Genomic DNA, 19338 nt, shown 5'->3' on the forward strand with positions numbered 1-19338 from the left:
AATTATATGCTAACTTAAGGTTTTCAGCCATTAAATGCCTGTAGTATTTCTCCCCATCTTGATATCTTTATTTACAATGAGTGTCTGTGTAAATTAAGCTAGATTTATGAGAAAATAAGTCCATGGAGTTATTTCTCTCCTTTTTTTCTGCCCCCTTCTTTGCTTCACTCTCCCATCCCAATCCTTTGCTAATAGCTGAGACCATGTTTCATATCCAGATACATATTGCCAATACGATAAGAAAACACAACCCAGAACATAATCCTTGGGCTTCCTCCCCACAGATCTGACGGCGCTCAGGCCTTGCTACAGCTCTCACAGATAGAAAACTGGCTGGGTACTCCCACCTGTCCCCTTTTGAATTGCATCAATTCTGATTATGAGCCAGCAAGAAGAAGAAATGGAGGAGAGCTCGCCGCCGCTCTGTGTCACCTGCGGCCAAGCGCATTCACCAGAAGAAAACCACTTGTACAGCTACACCGAAGAGGTGGACGATGATCTGATATGCCACATTTGCCTGCAACCTTTGCTTCAGCCATTAGACACGCTCTGTGGTCACACCTTCTGCACAGCCTGCCTTACGAACTTCCTCGTGGAAAAAGACTTCTGCCCCATGGACCGCAAGCTTGTGATTCTCCAGACGTGCAGGAAATCCAGCATACTAGTGAATAACCTCCTGGATAAGCTAATGGTTAGCTGCCCTTTCACAGAACACTGCTCAGAGGTCGTGCAACGTGGTCACCTTGAACAGCATTTCCAAACCCAGTAAGTTGTTTTTGATAGACTTTCGTTCATTCTTCTTTTTCTGAGTAGAGGGAAAAAAAAAAATCTTCAGTTAATACTGATCAAAATACACAGTTAATTTAAAGAAAGAGTTGTTGATTTTTCTCCCAATGAGTATCATTAATTTAAAGCTGAATTTAACCCATTTATAGTCCAAGATATAGGCTGTATGTTACCCTTTTTTAGCATCAAATGCATCAATGCATGTAAAGTACTTCATGCTATCGTTGGCAGTTCTGGGTGGATACCTTGTGGTTAGCTGCACAATGACAGTGTGTATGTGGTCCAAAGAGATCTGCGTGTTTTGGGAAGCTGAGCTATTATAAATATTTTAATAACACATTAAGGGTTTTATAATTGCCCTTTCTTCAAACCTTTTTTTGAATCACAAATGACCTATATGAGAAGTAGAGCAGAAAATATTCCGGTTTGGTATTGGTGTTTGAACCTGAGTGCTCCTTTCTTCCAGGTAAGCATTTAGCCAGGGCACCGTGGGGCTCACAGAGAGAGAGTCTGGAAGAGTTTGGCTGGACTCCTCCAGCCTTTTCCCTCCTGGTAGCCAGGACAGCCTCCATCCTGCCTCTGGGAGAGATCTCTCCAGGGAGTGGTTTGGTTTCTCTGCAACGAGAGAACCGACTGATTGTCTGATTTACAGAGTAAAAGCTGCTTTTTTCTTGCATGCTCTGCCTTTTGTAAGGAAGGCAGAAAGGTAAAGAGGTACTTTGAGGGCTGTGATTTCTGACAGCAGAATAACACTTCGGCACAGTGTGTGTAACAGCACCTCAGGTCTGAGGAGAGATGCGGTCTAAGATGTGCCCTTTTCTGTGACCTGTAACTGCTGCCCAGTGAAATTATTTCCCATGAAGTTTTCAGGTGTAAATCATGTTGCTGGGTCTGTACTTCTGCATGTGCAATGTGAAGGAAGCCTTGAGCAGCCAATGTAGGGCTCCAGACTGCTGCTGGGGGCTCATTCCTGCACAGACATGGCAATACTGAGCACCAGAGCATCACTGGTGAGCCAGAGGGTGGAGGTGTGTTCACATGCTGCACACTTCACAGTCTGTGAGCCTGCAATGGGAAATGGCTCTGCAGCCTGCCATTCAAACACGTCCTCATTTGCACTGCAGACCTCATTTCCTGGATTCTCCCTAGGAATTTATTCACTTGAAGGTATTCACGAAGTTATGGTGTCCTAACCAACAAAAAACATGATGATTTTGTATCACTAAAACCAAAGAGCCCCACAAACTTTAGCAATGGGTTTATTGATTCCTCGTGAAGGTTGTGAGACCGCTTTCCACATGCTGGAGGTTTGGTGGGTTTGGATTTGGGTGCCCTTGTCCTCACACTTCTGGACTTGACTTTCCCTGTGAGGCTGCTTCTGGCTCGTGGTGCAAGAAGCAGTGGCAGCAGACCCCAGCCCAGGCCAGCAGGGCTCTGGGAGTTCCACTGTGTGCAGCTAAAGGGGGCAAAATAACAAAATTACTCATCATTTTCTGTCTTAGGTCAGTACTTCTCTAACAGGCCTCAAATGTTAATTTCAACAGAAATGCAGGTAAGGGGACTGTCAGTCTCCTGTGAGCTGCTGTCACTGAAATTATGTTTCTCTATAGATTCCAACCACAAAATGTGCAAATGCTCTTTCCCTTTGCTGTATATATAGCTGAATTTAAGGGGAATTAGACCTTCCTGTTTGTCTTCATATTTTTTTTGACATGATAATGCTGTGGACATAAAATTATCAGGACATCCATTCCCAATTTACCCTCAACTCCCAATAAATAAACAAATTGGAATATTATTTTTTACATGGAAGCCACATAGCTAGCACAGTTCTGTTTTCTAGTGTATCTTCTCCTACGTGGCTGTGTGGAATTCATTCCAGTGTCTTAGTTTCTTTTCCTTAAGGTGGTAGTAAAGGTACCCTTCACTACATATCACAGAATTGCAGAGCTATAAACAATGATTTGGTCCTGTAAAGGCCTGGCAGGTTTTATTCTAGCACTTACTGTTGAATGTCAGTGGCTGGGCCTGGATCTTCCCCTCAGGATCTTCAATCTCCAGTGCTTCTGGCTTGTTTGGCCTGAGCCCAAGCAAAGACAGAAAGAATTGTCTTGGTAACATATTCCCACCCTCTCTTGCTGTTCTCTCTTCCCTGCATCGGGTTCCCTGCACCAGGTCCCAGGTTTGCAAACCCCAGGAGCAGAAGAGTGGAGATATGGAGTAAGGGTTTTCTACCCTGAAATGTATTGTAATAATGTAGTGAAGCACAAAGCATTGCTACATAAGCTGGACATTTTGCTTTTTTTCTACTCATGACATGGATTTTCCTTCCTCAGCTCTTGGGGGTTTCAGCTTTATAGAGGGTAGATAATGCAACCTCACTAGCATTACCACTTGGGGGAAGAAATAGGAGGGAACATTTGAGCGACCCCTAAAGGTTGACTTCTACATCCTTGCACTTGCAGACACTGCACAGTACCTTTATATTTTTTAGCACAGCATTAATTATTTATCACGCAAGGTATCTTATGCCTCTGCCTAATTTAATGGTTGGAAATGCAGAAACCTCTCTCGCCACCCCATGTCCAGTTAATGGCAAAGAGAAGGATGTTGTGATCTATCGTGCCCAGGGACAGATTAAACAGATTTCCCTGATGCTGTTCTCTTTAACTCTGGTGAATCAATAGAGGGAAGGGGAAATGTGTGATCTTGCTAGTAGAACAAATACAATAATAATCACAAATATTTGGTGTCTGCAGTGAGAACATTTCAGAGCCCACTTGATATTTCCACAGAACATTATTGTGTTCTCAATGTATAAATTAAAGTAGACTCTGCTGAGGTCACCAGGGTGGCCAGAAGTCCTCACATTACTTGCATTACCCAGGTTCAAACCAGTCCTGCTTCTCAGAGAGAAAACATACATTTGCCTTGATCAGGGATGAGGTCACTGATGGGACAAGGTGAGCTTGCTGTTTTATGCTTTGTAATTGATGAGGGAACTTTACCTTTTTCTTTTAAATACCGGTTACCATGGAGCAGTCCACTGATAGCATCCTTATTTAAAATGTTTGCTCTTGCATCCTTCAAAAAAAAAGAAAAAAAAAACTGAGAAGAGACATGTCCTTGGATTATTACATGACTTATGTTTGTACGAAAACATCTGACTGGATTTGGGGAATTCAGGCTGAGATGCAAACAGCCAGCAGTTGGCTGTGATCTTTTGCAGTGTTTTACTTTAAAAAGGTGTGGTCTTCTGATATCGCCTGCTACAAAACTCCACGGGGGGCATTTTTTCCCCCTCTTGTCAGACAGCTACACCCTTCTGTGATGCAGTTCAGCTCGTAACCCATCTGCTTGTGGGCAGTGATGTAAACATACCAGCTGCCTCTGAAGAACCACTCTGAATCCTGCAGGAGGCAGGTCTCTTCCCCGAGCATCGCTCTCCTCTGCAGCATAAGTCACTGTCTCGCCAACCACGCTGTGCTGTCCCTAAACCCTCACATCTACCCATCCGAGAGTCAGCTCGAGTAATCCTCTTACAGGTCAATGATTTTTGCAGTGTAGCTTCGTTTCAGGGATTTGAGCTCGATTCATAATGTGCTACCATTGCGTTGAAATGGAAAGGCTTGCTTAGAAGGGGCTTGGCTGGCACGAAAGCTTCTCGTTGTGTGTCCCACCAGCACAGAGAGACGGTGGGAAGGAGGAAACCTAGCAGCAGTGCCAGCACTGCACTGAAAATGAAGGCTCTCCTGTTACTGGTCCTACCTTGGCTAAGTCCTGCAAACTACATAGACAATGTGGGCAACCTGCACTTCTTGTACTCCGAGCTGTGAGTACGCACAGTCGCGCCGACATCGTGCTCTCTGTCTGTCTGTCTCACCCGAGTGGAGGGAAGGGGCTCACCATGACTGTTTTGGGGGGTCTGTCTGCCTGTGTGTCTGTGCCTGTGCATATGTGGGAAGAAAATCCTGCAACGTCTTGCCAACAGCTTCACACCGTGCTGCTTCCCATCTAGGGGCTAATAATAGCAATACGTCCCCATTGTTTTCTGCTCTGGAAGCAGCAGAGTGAAGGAGACATACAGAGTGAAGCTGCTTTTTTCCCTTATCAACTTCTTTTTTCCGTGCTGATGTTTTCGGTGTTTGTTGGTTTGGGGTTTATTTCCATTTCCGAATCTGTGTTTTTCCTTTGTTTCCTGTGAATTGGCTGTGGGGAGCTGGATAAGAGGGGAGGGCATCAGGACAGACACCCCCAGTAGAGCACTGTCTGTGTACATGCATAATGTTCTGTGTGTAAAGCTCCATGCCTGTAGCAAAACGCTGAGAAGCCTTTCACCAGAAATAATTCACTTGAGACAGGAGAGAATTTTCCCGTATTTCTGTTTTTGCCCACAGCAGAATGTTATTTTTTCTGTAAAGCGAATTTAACTGTAGCAATCCATTCATATATCTCCATGTTTTAAAAAAACCCCACCTCGAACGACCCCATAGCTGGTCTTTCCAACCCCTAAAACAAATATTCCATGGTATCTTCTGTAAATGTTACTACTTTAATTTGTGCTTGAATGGATTGCACTAGTTAGTAGAGCTTTTATGACTAGAAACAGATACTTGTTTCACTATGTTTTCCTAATTATGTGTTGTTTGTATTTTAACAAATTGTAAAGTTTCAGGTTCTTCATTGCGATAATGAATGAAATGTCTAATTCTCTCAAAAATGAAAAATGACTGTGTTATGCCTACAGTGGGAATGTTTCAATAACAGTTGTGATTAGTACCAAAGAGACTAATTTTTAGATGATTTTGTCTCTACTGTCAGACAAAAATAGCAGTGTTTTGCAGAAACACAAAGTCCCCTTTTGAAATCCTTGTGTGATGTGCATGGCAACTATTAATAATTTAGTCACACTGCTTACAACAGCTCAGGATTTCTGTATGCTGTAGGTGTTTTTAAACATTTAACAAATCTAATGTTGAGGATTGAAGCTATGTCCTCATTTCAATTTACTAGCATTTTGTTTTAGAATTTTAATTTAAAAAATAAAAGCTACAAACAACAAACAAAAAACAGTTAAGCTAAGCAGGCTACAGGAGCAATCAAGCTCAAAACAGGGCAGATGAACACTTATAATGGAAACAATGGCATCTGGGACATCTAGTTTCCAGGAAAACAAACCAATGAGATTAATCAGAGCACAGGCACAGATGCAGCCTACTTTCTTTTCTTGGGGAATTCAGGTTCACTGGTTCTCCCAGGATAAAGGGCTATGATGTACGGTAGCTACTCATCTCTTATTTATTTAGCCTTCTAACCCACAGAGATGTTAGTTGTGCTGAATGTCGGCAGTTGTTCTAATGGAGTGGGTGTGGACTGGGGCTTGGACGTGCATCTTCAGTTGTCAGCAATGGGAGGTGCACATCCCATCTCCAGTGCCCAGCCCTGGATGTTATCTGGCATCCTGCTGCCAGGAGCCAGTGCTCAGGGCCTCCCACACCACTCTGTCTCTGCCAGAGCAACAGAAAGTGGGATTTACTGGGGCTGACACAATCCAAAAAGCACCCGGCAGTTTGACCTCCTTTCAGGAATTTCTCCTTCTCCTCCACGTGTATGTAGTGCCTCTGTCTGCTGCTGGATGCTGCACAAGGCATTGGTATACTAATCAGTGGGATGGATCCAAGGCCCTTTCTAACAACAGCAGCTGAAAGAAAAACGCTGTTTTCAGTCCTGTTTAATCAGTTTATGCAATTGTTATGACCTACAGGTTGCTACTTCAGTCGCTTGGACACTTGGACATTTTTCATGCAAAGTTTTATGAGTTGAAACAGATAAGCCACTGGTGTCCAGGACAGCCTGACACCCAGGGGCACAGGTTAACTGCCACAGAACTTCTGTACCCCAAACAAGCAGCTTTGTAAATCTATGCCCACAGCTGACTGGAGAGCCCCTGCTGTGTCTAGTGTATCTGATGGCTTTGGCTTGCACCGTAGCTCAAAAACAGACTGTAGTAGGCAGAAAGCATTTTTTTTCATTATCACACTATCTTTGGTTGTTGATGAGTACAAATACTGGCCTCAGTCAGGACTCATTATTTTCTTGGCTGTCAGCCTCTAGAGATACCAGTAGAGGAGGAAGAGTGGAATGATGGGTTTTCTAGCAACGAGAAAAGAGCTGGAGGACAGTGGGGGATGCAGTCACCATCCCTGGTGCTGGCACAAGAGGGAGAATAAGGATGCTGGGATTCACACTGCCTTCTCTCTCACACAATCCATCTCTTCCCTTCTACTCTGCTCAAAGGTTATGTTATTTGTATTGCATTGCTGAGGTTTGCTTTAGTTCCAGGGCATTTTTGTTCCTAAATGTGGAACGGGCTCCTTGGAGAATAGGGATTACAGCATAGTACAAAACCCATCTGGACAGGCAGGCCCTGGAATCCAGCTAAGAAATAAAGAGATTTTAGGAGATGTGAAGAGGAGAAATGAAGTTGAGGAAAGGCTGTGCCAGACCTTTGCACTTCAGCCGAGTGCCACACAGGTAGGAAAGAGAGGTGTGTGGCTGTGTTGTAGTGGCACTTTATGGGATAGATGTTGGGTGCCACCATTTTTACTTTCCTATTAGCAGTCTGATAATTACAGGTATTCCCAGAAAGCAATTCCATGTCCTCTGATGTTGTCACCTGCACTAAAACCACTTCCCTGGCTATTCTCTACTGTCCTTCCCTTAGCAAAGATTGCAACACAGATGTTGCTCCCATCCTTGCCCTTTGCCAAATCATGAAGAGCAGCATGTGGTAAGCTAGGGAGGCTTCTCTCTTGAGGAGAAGCCCATGGAAATATCTGACAGAAGAACAAGAGAAACCTGTGAGATCCACCTTGAGGAATCTCTGGGAGATGGTGGGATGTAGCCATACCTGCCCAATGTCCTTACCATTGTAAGGATCTACACGAGTGTTGAGGAAACCCTACCCAGGGTCCATGCTGCCTTCTTTATAAAGAAGATTTTGAAAGGCATCTGTTCTCTTTATTTCTTATTTAACACGCCTTCAGAAAGGAAACACTTGCCCCAGCACTCTTTTGTGTTGATGTATATTATGCCCTCCAGTAAAAAACACAGTTTGTGGATGGAGAGGCAGCCTGTGGTCAGTCTTAGGAGGCTTTCCTGAGTGTGATGACCTGGTGGCACTGCTCACACCATTGCTGTCCTTCTCACTCCATAGGACGAGCTGTGCAGCAGAGTATTTCTCAACAGCAGGATTTTCTGCACCTTCAGCTCAAATAGCCACTTAGAAATAAAATTGAGGGGAAGGAGGTTGCAAGTGCAGGCAGTAAATAACTCACCTTGTCCCCCTAAGGACATCAATCATGTGACAGCCTGGGGTGGTTTTCAGCCTTATCCCATTTCAGCATGCTGACTGAGTGCCCGGGATGGCACTGGGCATTGCGTGTGCTCAGCACAGGTCCAGCACTGGGGAGTCCTTGGCAGCCACTCCTGCTGGCACTCTTTCCCTCAAAGGACTAAACAGCTCCTGGCCTTAGTCCCTGCTGGTAATACATCAGCCAGACCAATCCCACTAATCTGAATCAAGCCATTGGTTTTTTAAATCTTTTGTTTGTTAGGTTGAAATGCACAGCCTACTTCCACGTGTGGAAAAGCCCACTTTTTTTTTTTACTCTTCCTGAGTTTTGCATGAAACAGTCACCAAATTAACTGGATCAAGTTTCCCCATATAACTTTTATACATTAACTACTCTCCTAAATTTCAAATCAGCACTTTGGGCTGGAATAACCAGCAAAATTTATTTTCTCTGTTTATTCAATTTAAAAAGAAGAGATGCAGGTGCCAGCTGTCTTCTAGTGCCATTGAGCACATCTTTTTTATGGTAAAACCAATGAGGTGCACTTTCCCAGCCCCCTTACAGCACTGTACTTAACTGTGCAGCCAATTTCTTTAATTTCTGGTCAACTCAGTGGGGAAACTTGTGTCTTGGCTCCAAGTCTATCCTTGTGAAATTAGCCACACAGAGGCTGGGGAGGACGGGACGTGGAATACTCATGACAAAATTGATAAACCCAAAGCACCTTTTGGGCTCATGTGTTAGTCCACTGCAAAAGCCACGTTCTTACTCTGTGCAAAGATGTGTTTGTGGAAATCTGTGTCAAAGCTAAACTGTGAGGTTATTTAAAGCTAAAAGTGCTGGAAAGCAAGGCTTGAATGGAAATACTCTTGAATGAAAATATAAAAGAGATGTTTAGGATATCTACACTGAATAGCCAGGATAAAGCGCACTGAGATAAAATTCAGAGGGTCTTTTATAGGATGTTAGAATTGGATGTCTCTTGGAAAGCAGAACTGAGATGAATTAAAATAGAAAGGCATGATTGTGTCAAGGGCTACCATTAGCTTCATCCCTATCTTACAGCTTCACAAAAGGGCCAAACATAGAGTTGGTTTTCCTTCAGAATTCTGAGCTCTCCACCAAAATCTCGAGCAAAGACCTACTAGTGTCCCTTTCTCAGCCTAGTCCCTCACTGCAGTTAGTCTGACCCCTCTCCACCAGCCCTCTCTTGCCCTTCTACTTCTGTCCTCTGCTTCATCCCTCTTCTGGTCCTTACCTTTGTTTATGCCCCTCCTCTTTCATGCCTTGGTCCTGCCTCTGTTGTGCTCCTTTGTCTTTCCAGGCTTTAGATTTGCACAGGAAAGCTTGAAATGTTAGTACAAATAAGGCCAGAAAGCCCCCAAGTAGAATCTCATGTAAGTGAACTGCAAATAAGCTGTATTATTGTTAAAAGTACAAGAAGAGTCGTATTCTAAAGTCTTAGTATTGAATTGTCCAAACTGAATTTTCTAAATATATTGTGTCGCATTCAAGAGTGTTTTATGTTGGCACAGAAGTGCAGCAGAAAGCCATTTAATTGACTGTAAATGTCTGGGTCTGGTCGCTCTTTGACCAAAGATTAATTGCACTGCTTTAGCAGCACAGTGGGGTCTGGGCTTCTGCTCTTCCTTCTGCCCCCCTCTCACAGAGATGGTCCTTTTCCCCACCAGCACATCCCTCCTGGCTTCTCTGCATAGGTTAGAGAGTGCTGAGTTTTCGTGGTATGATTAAGTGTTACTGGTTAGCATTTTATTGCCCATGGCTGTGATTCTAGGTGCAGAAAGAAATTTGTCTAGGACAGCTCCAGAAACCAAAAACTCCATGAGAGCGTTAAGAATTTGTTGGTTCTGCCTGGGTATTTTGTGTGTAAGGAAAATTGGCATTTTAGTTATAGACTGAGAAAGATCCTGCTTCATTTCCTTCTATGCATGCAAGAAAGTTACCTTTACTCCATTCACAGCTACCTACACACACTTGAGATCAGAATTAGACCTTTCATTCTTCTGGATTGTTTTCTCAAGGCTTCTCATACCTTTGGACACTGGACATTGGCCAGTGTCAATCTCAACAAACACATTTTGTTGCCAGATGTAAAACCCGAGCCAGCCACAAAACCACTAAAACCCCGCCAAGATGGAAAGGCAATGCAATAATTATGGTTGGCAGAAAGGTTCCTTTTCATGAATAACTTATGTCTCAATGATGTTTGATTTTTCTCTGAGTTGCTCCAAAGGATCAGGCTTACATGCCTGGCCCATGTAACAGGAGCATGGAGCGGTCAAACCTTTACCCCACTTGGAGGCTGTCTCACAGGAAGCAATCCACCAAGGAGGGAAAAGTACCAAAGGTCTGGTGGAGCAGGAGGAAGGAATGAGGTGGTGGGAGTTGCAGGAGGTCGGTGATTACTTGCAAGCAGCAGATTCTCATTTCTTGTCTGACATTAAGCCACACAAGGCCGTATGCTGCAAGTTTGGCCGACCTCCGCATCTCTCTGACAATTAACCTAGTTTAACACTGGCACTGGCAGCATGACAGGGATATTTTTCCTTGAGCTATTTCTCTGACAAATCTGCCAGAACTGGGCTGTCCTGCAACGTGAGGATAAGCACTGCTCTTGCAGAGCTCTTCTGCCTGTCATAGCTTAAATCCTGCTCTGAATACTGGTACTGAGATCAGCCACAACGCAGCTTGTTACACTGTAGGGAAGCAGGCTAGTACGTCTGAGGGTCTTCTGGGATATCTTTAACACTCTTGAACACTTTTGGGGGAATCTGCCTTCAAGGTCTCCAGTCCATAGAGTAACCAACTGCATTCATGAACTTCTCCATGATGAGAGCTATTGCTCGGGAACTAGAACTGATTTTCTGCACCTTGACATGTGAGAGCATGTCTGAACTGCCTACCTGAGCCAGGCAGAAACTGGGTGCACAAGGATGCCAACAAGCACAGGACACAAACCCAGAGGTTTTGTAGTAACATCATGGGCAATGTTGTGTCACAGAAGGCAGAGTGATCCTGGGTCTGGTCCAGGCGGGCGGAGCGTGACGGAATAAACAGGATGGGAACGATGGAGTGCCTGAATGTAGAACTTTATTGGTGGTCCACTCACAAAGGTGGTGACCACATGGTTTGGGAGGCAGCATCCAAAGACCTGGGGCTGTGGCTAACTTAAAAATATATAAGGTTATGTGGGGGTAGAGGTCCCATCCCAAATAGGGGATAGGGGTTTGACTGTATTTGTCAAAGGCCTTGAACCAACGGAGAACTAGAACCAGAGATATGCCCTATTTTGGAATGATGCCACTAGTGTCCTAATTTCCATATCCCACCTCCCATGGTCTCAGGTTTATAGTTTCTGCATAGGCTACTTGGGCTATGGTGTTATCCTTCTTAGCTCTTTCAGTAGCCACAAGGTTGAAGTAAAAACAGCCTGTATGGCAGCATGCAGGTGACTGCTTGGGGCTTCCTGTTTCAAAAGGAGGGTCCAGGCTAGTCCCTCTATGTTGAACCTCAGTGGAGGTATCTGTTAGTCAATGACATGTCAAATGTCATGACTAAATCCCCACTACCACCAAGAATTCCTGGTTTGGATCTGAACTCTGTTTTGGGATTAAGAAAGTGAACGGTTTTTGTAACATCTTAAAAAGCTGAATGAACCCCTTGGTCTCAGCCAAGTTGCAGCTGGTAAAGACTGCATTTTACCGGTGAATCCTGGGACTCTCCCTTGAACATGCTTTATCCATTCATTTAATTTATTGATTGACAACAGATTCTGGATTCTGAGCAAGGCAAGTTCAGCAGCAGCCCAGTGAAATGGCTGGAGATTTCAACAGATGTGCAGCTTTTGCACAAAGAAAAAATACTGTAAATAGTCCATAAATTTTACACATTGTACAGTATTTCTTTCCCCTATGAAGGAAAGTATGTTGACTGTAACAGTGGGCAAATCAAGTCACATATTCAGGAAGCTTTTTTGCCATTTTGGTTGGATTTCTGCTGGCAGCATCCTCAAATTTTATTGAAGTTTTGTTCTCCTCAGCAGTGCAGGCAGACCACCAGATTTGTAAAAATGACACATTGCCACCAGCTCCCATTTGCTCCCATTCTCTTTTTTTTTCAAGGCACTGGGCTGTGTCTAGAGGATACCTGGTAGAGGAGTGAGAAATCACCATTGGCTCCTCTGTTTTAATGGACTTGTCTTGCTCCATAACATTGCTGTGGCACATGGTATGAAGTAGGCTAAGAAAAGATATTTGCAGTTGCTGGAGCCATCTCAATTTTTATTTGCTCTTCTACTAACTCACTGCATATTATTTACCTGAATAATGTAAAATAAATGAATAAAATGCCTTTAGAGCTGTAAATTTCAGCTACAAAATTCCATCATTAGTGTACTACTTGTTTTTCTCTCTTCAGCTCTCTTGAAATCATGTTGTCAGGAAGCAAGTGTTTTAGATCAGCAAGTCATTTCATGTGCATGTATTATGAAGCTTACACTCTCTCTATATTACGCATTGCAGTCCCATCATTCACTAGACAGTGTGAGATATATTTTTTTCGTAGAATTTCAATAATTTAGCAACCTTTTAAATAGAAGGCAAGGGAAATCTGCTCCAAGGGTTGTATTCCCCTTTCTCCTCTGCAGAACTTAGTGAATGGATAATATCAGTTGTCTCATGGCCTGGGTCTCTTGTATTTTATTAAGAACAGACAGTACTAATTTTGAAAGCATAATTCAGGTATTTTCTTTTCTTTTCCCATATGTGATAAGCATTACTGTTATATGTTATTTTAACATCCAGTTAGCACTGGTGATACTCCACTGGTTTTAACTTTCATTCCCATGTAAGAGGAGTAGTGGGATGGTTTCACAGAAACATCCAGAGACCTCTTCACTTGGGGATTTTATAATTCAACAACATGAGAGGTCAGAAATCATCCCTTGTGGAGCAGGCTTTTATGGCAAGGAGATGGGCATGATTAACAAAATCTGTCCTATGATCCATGGGAGACCAGTGGAAGCAGAGGCCGTGCTGTGCTGCTGCTATTGCATGAGGATGTGTAGGTTGATATGGATGAACAAGGCTGTTTCGCTTGATATGTATGAACATCTCCTGCCAAGAGGCTAAATTACAGTCAGAAATAAGTGCTCTGTGTGAAAAGCACATGTTACAACTCAGCCCTTTGCCAGGCAGGTTTTGTAGTGGGAGCAGAAATCCCAGGAGTTTGTTGTGGCTTGCCCTTGTCAGCTCCCAAAGGAGCGTCACCTCTGGTTCTGATTTAAACAATTGGCTCATCTTTCCTTCAGGCGTTACTACCTGCTTTGTTTTTACAGCAGGAAGATGGCACTGCTGGAGAAAGGATGAATAAGATTCTTTTACAAATACACTGTGTATATACTGGTGGGGGTTTTTTGTTCTTGGCACTGCTGTGTCTGAGATTGTCATTAGGATCTGTTCAGGGGACGCAGAATTGAAAGTGCCAATTGCTGCTACCCAGATTGGGATGGAAATGTTATTACTAAAAATATTAGTAAATCAGTTTAGCTTTGCTGAAAAGCTTCTGCTGTGGATGCCCAGTGGTATCTACTGCAACCCATGCCATCCTTGTGTCTCCCCTGCTGCTGTGTGGACCCTGCCATTAGATGGGCAGAGTCTTGTGCATCCCACACAGCCTTCAGTGTTGGGAGCATTCTGTGTTCTCAACATCTGCTTTCCACCTGTGTCGTGCTGTCACGGGTCAAGGATACGGCCAAACAAAGGCACTTTCCTTGGTGTCATGTCTGTAAATTCTCTCAGTATCCATTTTTACATGGCATTTAAATTTTGCATATCTCGATGAATTTTAGTAGATCGAATATGTGCAGTTTCTAGCAAATGTGCTGCTTTCAGTTTCTTCCCTCAGAGAAGATTAAATTCCAGTACATTTTTGTTTTATTCTTCCAAGGCATGAGTGTAATGAAATTGGACAGTAATGGTTGCTGCATTTCACTTTTTTTTTGCTCTTTCCCCAGTAGCCTAAGTATCTGTAAGTTTGAAGGCACTTACAGTTATGGCCTTTGAGTTCAAAATAAATCAGAAGAGAATAAACCAAAATAGGACACAACATCTAATCAGTTATATTGTATACATACAAACTTGCACTTAATATGTTGAGCTGAGAAAGCAAACAAATGCAGCTTTGCAGATATGCCTTTTTATATAATCTAGGCTTGAATAATGGAGTGACCCAAGTGAACAAAAGAAATTCATGAGCAGAGGTCAAGACCAAGTAACCCTCTTCTGGAGCTGACGAACTGTAGTCCATACCAGATATTTTAAAAAAACATTTGCTCCTGTTCCATTTACCTCACAACAAAATGTCCTGTCCTGTCTTCTCATCTCTTCTTCTCACCTCTCCTCATCACCAGATGCTAAGTTGCATCCTTCATATTTTTGCTAACTCAGTATTTGCAGAGAGGTTGAGTCTCTTTCTCAGAGAAAATGTGTTTCACAGATTTGCTTTTTTGTTAAGGGCTGCTAATTGTTGCTCAGATCTTCCTGTGCTACATGTCTCCTCTGTTTTCCAAATCTCCAGCAAACAGAGGTTGACAACCAACACAAAAAATACCATAGTGATTTTGTGCCCTGTGGTGCTTTACAACACCAAGAGAACTCACAGCTGATAGTAAAAAGGGTTTAGCCTGTGATGAAAGTGTTTGATTTGTTTGCATGTTGGGTAAAAATAACAATTTGCTCTTAAATAGGTGCTTATCTTTTTTGCAGTGTTACGTAAACTCTCTGGATGCCACCTGCCAAGTACAAATTGGCTGCTTCTGCCCTATTTATCTTTTAAGAAAAGATGCAATTTTGAGCCTTCAAATAGGTTTTTCTGTGGGTTCTCTTGACAAGACTTGTAAAGCTCATTTAGTCTCTGTAACCAGCAGTACCAGGCTGTGTTTTGGTTTCTTTAGCCATTTTCCATGTGGCTGCTTCTGGCTACACTATATGTTTGTCCTTCTCTTGCTTCCTCTCAATTCCTGCTTTCTTTACACCTCTTCTCTTGCCTCTCACCTCTCCCATACTTATGCCCCACTAGGTTCAGCTATAATAAAGGGTCAAAGTTATCAGGGAAGTGTGGCTTTGAACACTGAACAGCATGACAGCAACATGCTTCTTCTGTCTGGTAAAGGAGAGCAGAATTGGTTTAAAAATATTAGGTGCTCTTGGGTTGAACTTCAAGAGTTTAGCGACCCACTGTAATTTCAAAATTCATTTCAAAATTCATTTCAAAATAGAGATCACCCACTGTAATTTCAAAACCACTTGGAGTTGGTAGGTCCAGTCAATCCACGGACAGAGACTTCTGCTGGGGATGCACAAGCCGTGTCCTCACTGTTGTTAGTCATGGCAAGGCTCTGCATTCTTCTCTCCTCTGTGCAACACTGTAAATAAGTGAAAGGATGATTCACTTGAATGTCTGGTCTTGTTGAATTGAGAGGAAGAAGAAAAGAGAGAAACTGGCTGATTTGATCTGTCAAGGACCTTTGTGGTTGATTCCAGTGATGATGAAGATATGAAACCATGTGCTCTCTATTACCTTGAGCCGTTGCAGCACTGCGAAACTCTGAGCTGATTTTGTTTCTTACTTTAAATTTATGGATTAATGTATGAATAATGTATTGTGAATTTAAGCTGTAGAACTTAGCTTCACAAAACATGTAGAGCTGAAGGCTAAAAGCAAGGAAATCCTTATGGGTTGACCAGATTTGCTAAGACTCCCTTTATACTGCTTTCACTTCAGCAGTCTTGGTGAATTCTAAACATTTATCTGTTAGACTAAACATAGGTTAAGGCAGGCCATGGAAATAGCTCAGCTGAAGACCTGACAACTAATCAGAGTTTTATCAACTGATCCTCTGCCTAGTTAAATTACCATCTGGACTGAAATTCCTAAAAGGGTTGCAAACTCTCCTACAAAACCCACCACAAATGGTGAAAATAAAACACGCAAAAAAATATAGGGGTCACAAGTTCTCTCCCTGTGTAATTCAATTCCTCTTGGTTTGTTGATTTGTTTAGTTCCAGAACCTTGCTCTAGTTGTTCTGTCTGCTATTTCAGTACCCAGACAGAGGATGCTGTGGAAGAAATGAAAACAGCCACGTCAACATACTTGATTTTTACCTCACTTAACTTAGTTCTATACAGATATTACCCACCCACTTCAAAATACTCTCTTGGATTTCATTTAAATTAATTTGGAAGCAAACAAGGTTTTGCATACATGGGAAAACTTCTGCTTTTCACACCTATAGAGCAGAGGCATCCAAAAAATAGTAGACATCCAAAAAAATGTTTTTGAGAAAGAGGCGTCTAACCACACTAATTCACACCATGCAGTTTTTAGCAGAAATAGCAATTTTAAAAAACAGAACATCCCTTGAGGGCATGTGGGTGAATGGACTCCAGCTTCTGCAATCTTTGTGACCTCTCCCTCCCTCAAAAAATACATACTACCTATGTGGGAGCTTTGTAAAAACCTCAGACTGCACTTCTCCTGTCCCTTGTGACAATGGTAGTTGTATGACAACAGATCTTAAAAAACAGTGTTTTTTCTCACGCCCTTTTTTTTTTTTTTTTTTTTTTTTTTTTTTTTTTTTTTTTTTTTTTTTTTTTTTTTGTGAAATTTATCTCCCTGCATTGGCAAACACAAATTCCATTACTTTGCACTGACCAGAAAGTCCCCTAGGAGAAGCATGTTTTCAGAAGAGTAGCAGGACTTGTGATAAAACAGTGATCCACTGCTGAATAGTCCAATCTGCTGCTGAAGAGCCAGAGTGGGAAAGGTCCCTGTCTGTCTCCAGTTCTGAAGCTTGTAAGTCCTTGTAAGGTCCATGAATGCCACCACAGAAGGCTTCAAGGGGTTTAGGGGTGAACAGGCTTCCTGCCTGTCTTACAGATTACTGAAGAAGCTGTATGGAATAGCTATAGCCTAAGGATTGATCCTGGTCCCCTCTCACCACCTCTCATTGACCACGGTGATGGGGATAAGTAGGAGTCAGTTTGATGTATCCATTTCACCTCAGTGTGCCAGTCATAAGGAAGCAGATGGTTCAGGGTTTGTGGGGTTTTTTTTTCTGTTGACCTCCTGTCAAAGGGAAAGTCTGGGCTTACAGTCTCTTCATTCAAAATCTTCTGTGTGATTTTTTTTTCTCATCTCCTGGCAGTGCCTGAGAGCGGGCTAAGCATGGCACCACGAGACACACCTTCCTCTGTCTGTCCCCATTTTCCTTTCTGGGGTGGCTGTGGACACAAAGGAGGAAGGAGACAGTACATGTCCATCTGAGACCTGCTTTGGCTTGCTGTGTGGGCATACACACCTCAAAACAACCTTGAGATAGTGTTTCGCCTCTGAAGGTGTGTGACTTGCTGCAGAACCCAGGAACAAACAGAATTATGCTGTTTTCTCTGGGACAACTGGCCCAAGGGGGCAGACACAAGAAGAGAGGTAGAGAAATGGGTATTATCTGAAATCCTGGGACATTCTGTGGACATGGCTGTGACTGGACAGGAGAGGGCTCATACAGGACTACCTCAACTGCAGCACCAACACTGAGATAACTATACTTTATTTGTCAGAGAGAAACAGAGAAACTGGATGCTAAGTAATTTTGTGCGTCTGTTTTTCAAGCAGTGTTTGCTATTTGGAAAGTTAGTCAGCCCTGGGCTTCCTGAGCAATGTTTTCAAGAAGAGCTTATGACCGTGTGAAGCGTTATTCTGGAACCACCTATTGTGCTTTCTGACGATGACAACTCCCTGGGCACCTTTTTATCCTCCTCTCTGACATTTCCAAAAAGAGCAGCTGTGCTGCTTACAGTCCCCTGTGCCAGGGAAGCAGTTGCTGATGTTATCCTCCCCTCCCATCTGGCTGCTTTGCAAAGAGTGCTTCTTCCAGATCTTCTAAAAAACTCACATTGCAGAGAAATGGTCCTCACCCTTGCAAGTCATCGGTGAATTGTCAGGTCCAGGGCTGAGCACAGAAGTTCAGGTGACTCATGATCCTGTATCTTTAGCAACACGTGGATGCAGTGATGTATTTAGTAACACATGGATGTTTGAAGTCCCAAACTCTTTTGTGCTTTTAGAAGCACAAAAATGTAAGTGGTAGGAAATAAAGGGGTGTTATCCTCATTCCCCTCTCTCCTTTTTCCTACAGATGCTGAGGGAATAAGAGTACTGTTCCAACTGTTAGGCCTTTGTGGTAATGCTTTAACTCTTACTGCTTTTTATGCTATTGTAGTTTAAAGAGCCAAATCCCGTATTGTGGGAGACATTGAGAAAAAGAAAAACAGTAAGCAAAAAGGATTTTTTATTACGTATTAAACAAAGCAAACTTAGTAACTAGTTTTCAAGGTGTGGCATACTGAGGGGTAGCCCATCTCTCAAAGAGACCCAGGGCTTGAACTATGAGGCATTGAGTGTCCAGAAGAAAGGGTGGCAAAGAAAGGGCAGGAATTATCCTAAAAAAGGGTGATTTGAACACACAGGGAAATTAATCCATAATATAGTTGGGTGTCAAGTGACAATGCTTTTCTTATTCTAGAACAACTTCTCTGGTGAAAACTCTTACTCTGGAACAGGGATGTCTCCAGGGAAGCTATTCTCAGGTGTGTGTGTCCACACATATGATATACAGAGTGTGCCTGGGGCATCATTCCACAGGCACCACAGTAATCATGCACTTCCCTGTTGCAGACAGCCCCTAGGAAGCAGCACCACCTCTGTGAACTCAATGTGGTTAACCCTCACAGGGGACTTTGTGCTCCATTTCGGAAGGTCATCTTAATGCCAGTGTCTAAGTACTCAGAAAACCCTTCAACACGGTGCTGTAGCATCTTGAACTAGCTTTTGAAGAAAAGAAAATAATTTGCCATGAGGCTGTTCTGTTTACAATCTCTAATTGTCAGGTATTTATTTACCTTTCTTATTCCTCCTTTTCTCTCTGTGTTGCACTCTTTTAAACACACAGTGCTGAGTATCTGGCTTTGCCCTTCAGGAAGCAAAGTTTCAGGGCAGTTAAGGACGTTCTTCAGAAGCTGAAGATAGGTAAACTGCCAAACACTGGTCTAAGACAGAAACCCATGTCTCAATTTCTAATATAAATATTGAAACGCACTACAAATTTTGTTTAGTCTG

The 19338-nt window shown here is 43.0% G+C and overlaps 1 protein-coding gene across 1 annotated transcript in view; it reads left to right on the forward strand.

The window, feature by feature from the left end:
• Positions 1 to 288: 288 nt before the first annotated feature.
• LNX1 (ligand of numb-protein X 1) overlaps positions 289 to 19338 on the forward strand; it is a 66377-nt gene continuing 47327 nt past the window's right edge. The window contains exon 1 of the mRNA XM_066316995.1: positions 289 to 765. Coding sequence (XP_066173092.1) covers positions 380 to 765 — 386 coding nt within the window. The 5' untranslated portion in view covers positions 289 to 379. The remainder of the gene's footprint in view (positions 766 to 19338) is intronic.

Source organism: Sylvia atricapilla, chromosome 4, assembly GCF_009819655.1.
Source record: "Sylvia atricapilla isolate bSylAtr1 chromosome 4, bSylAtr1.pri, whole genome shotgun sequence".
Taxonomy (NCBI): domain Eukaryota; kingdom Metazoa; phylum Chordata; class Aves; order Passeriformes; family Sylviidae; genus Sylvia; species Sylvia atricapilla.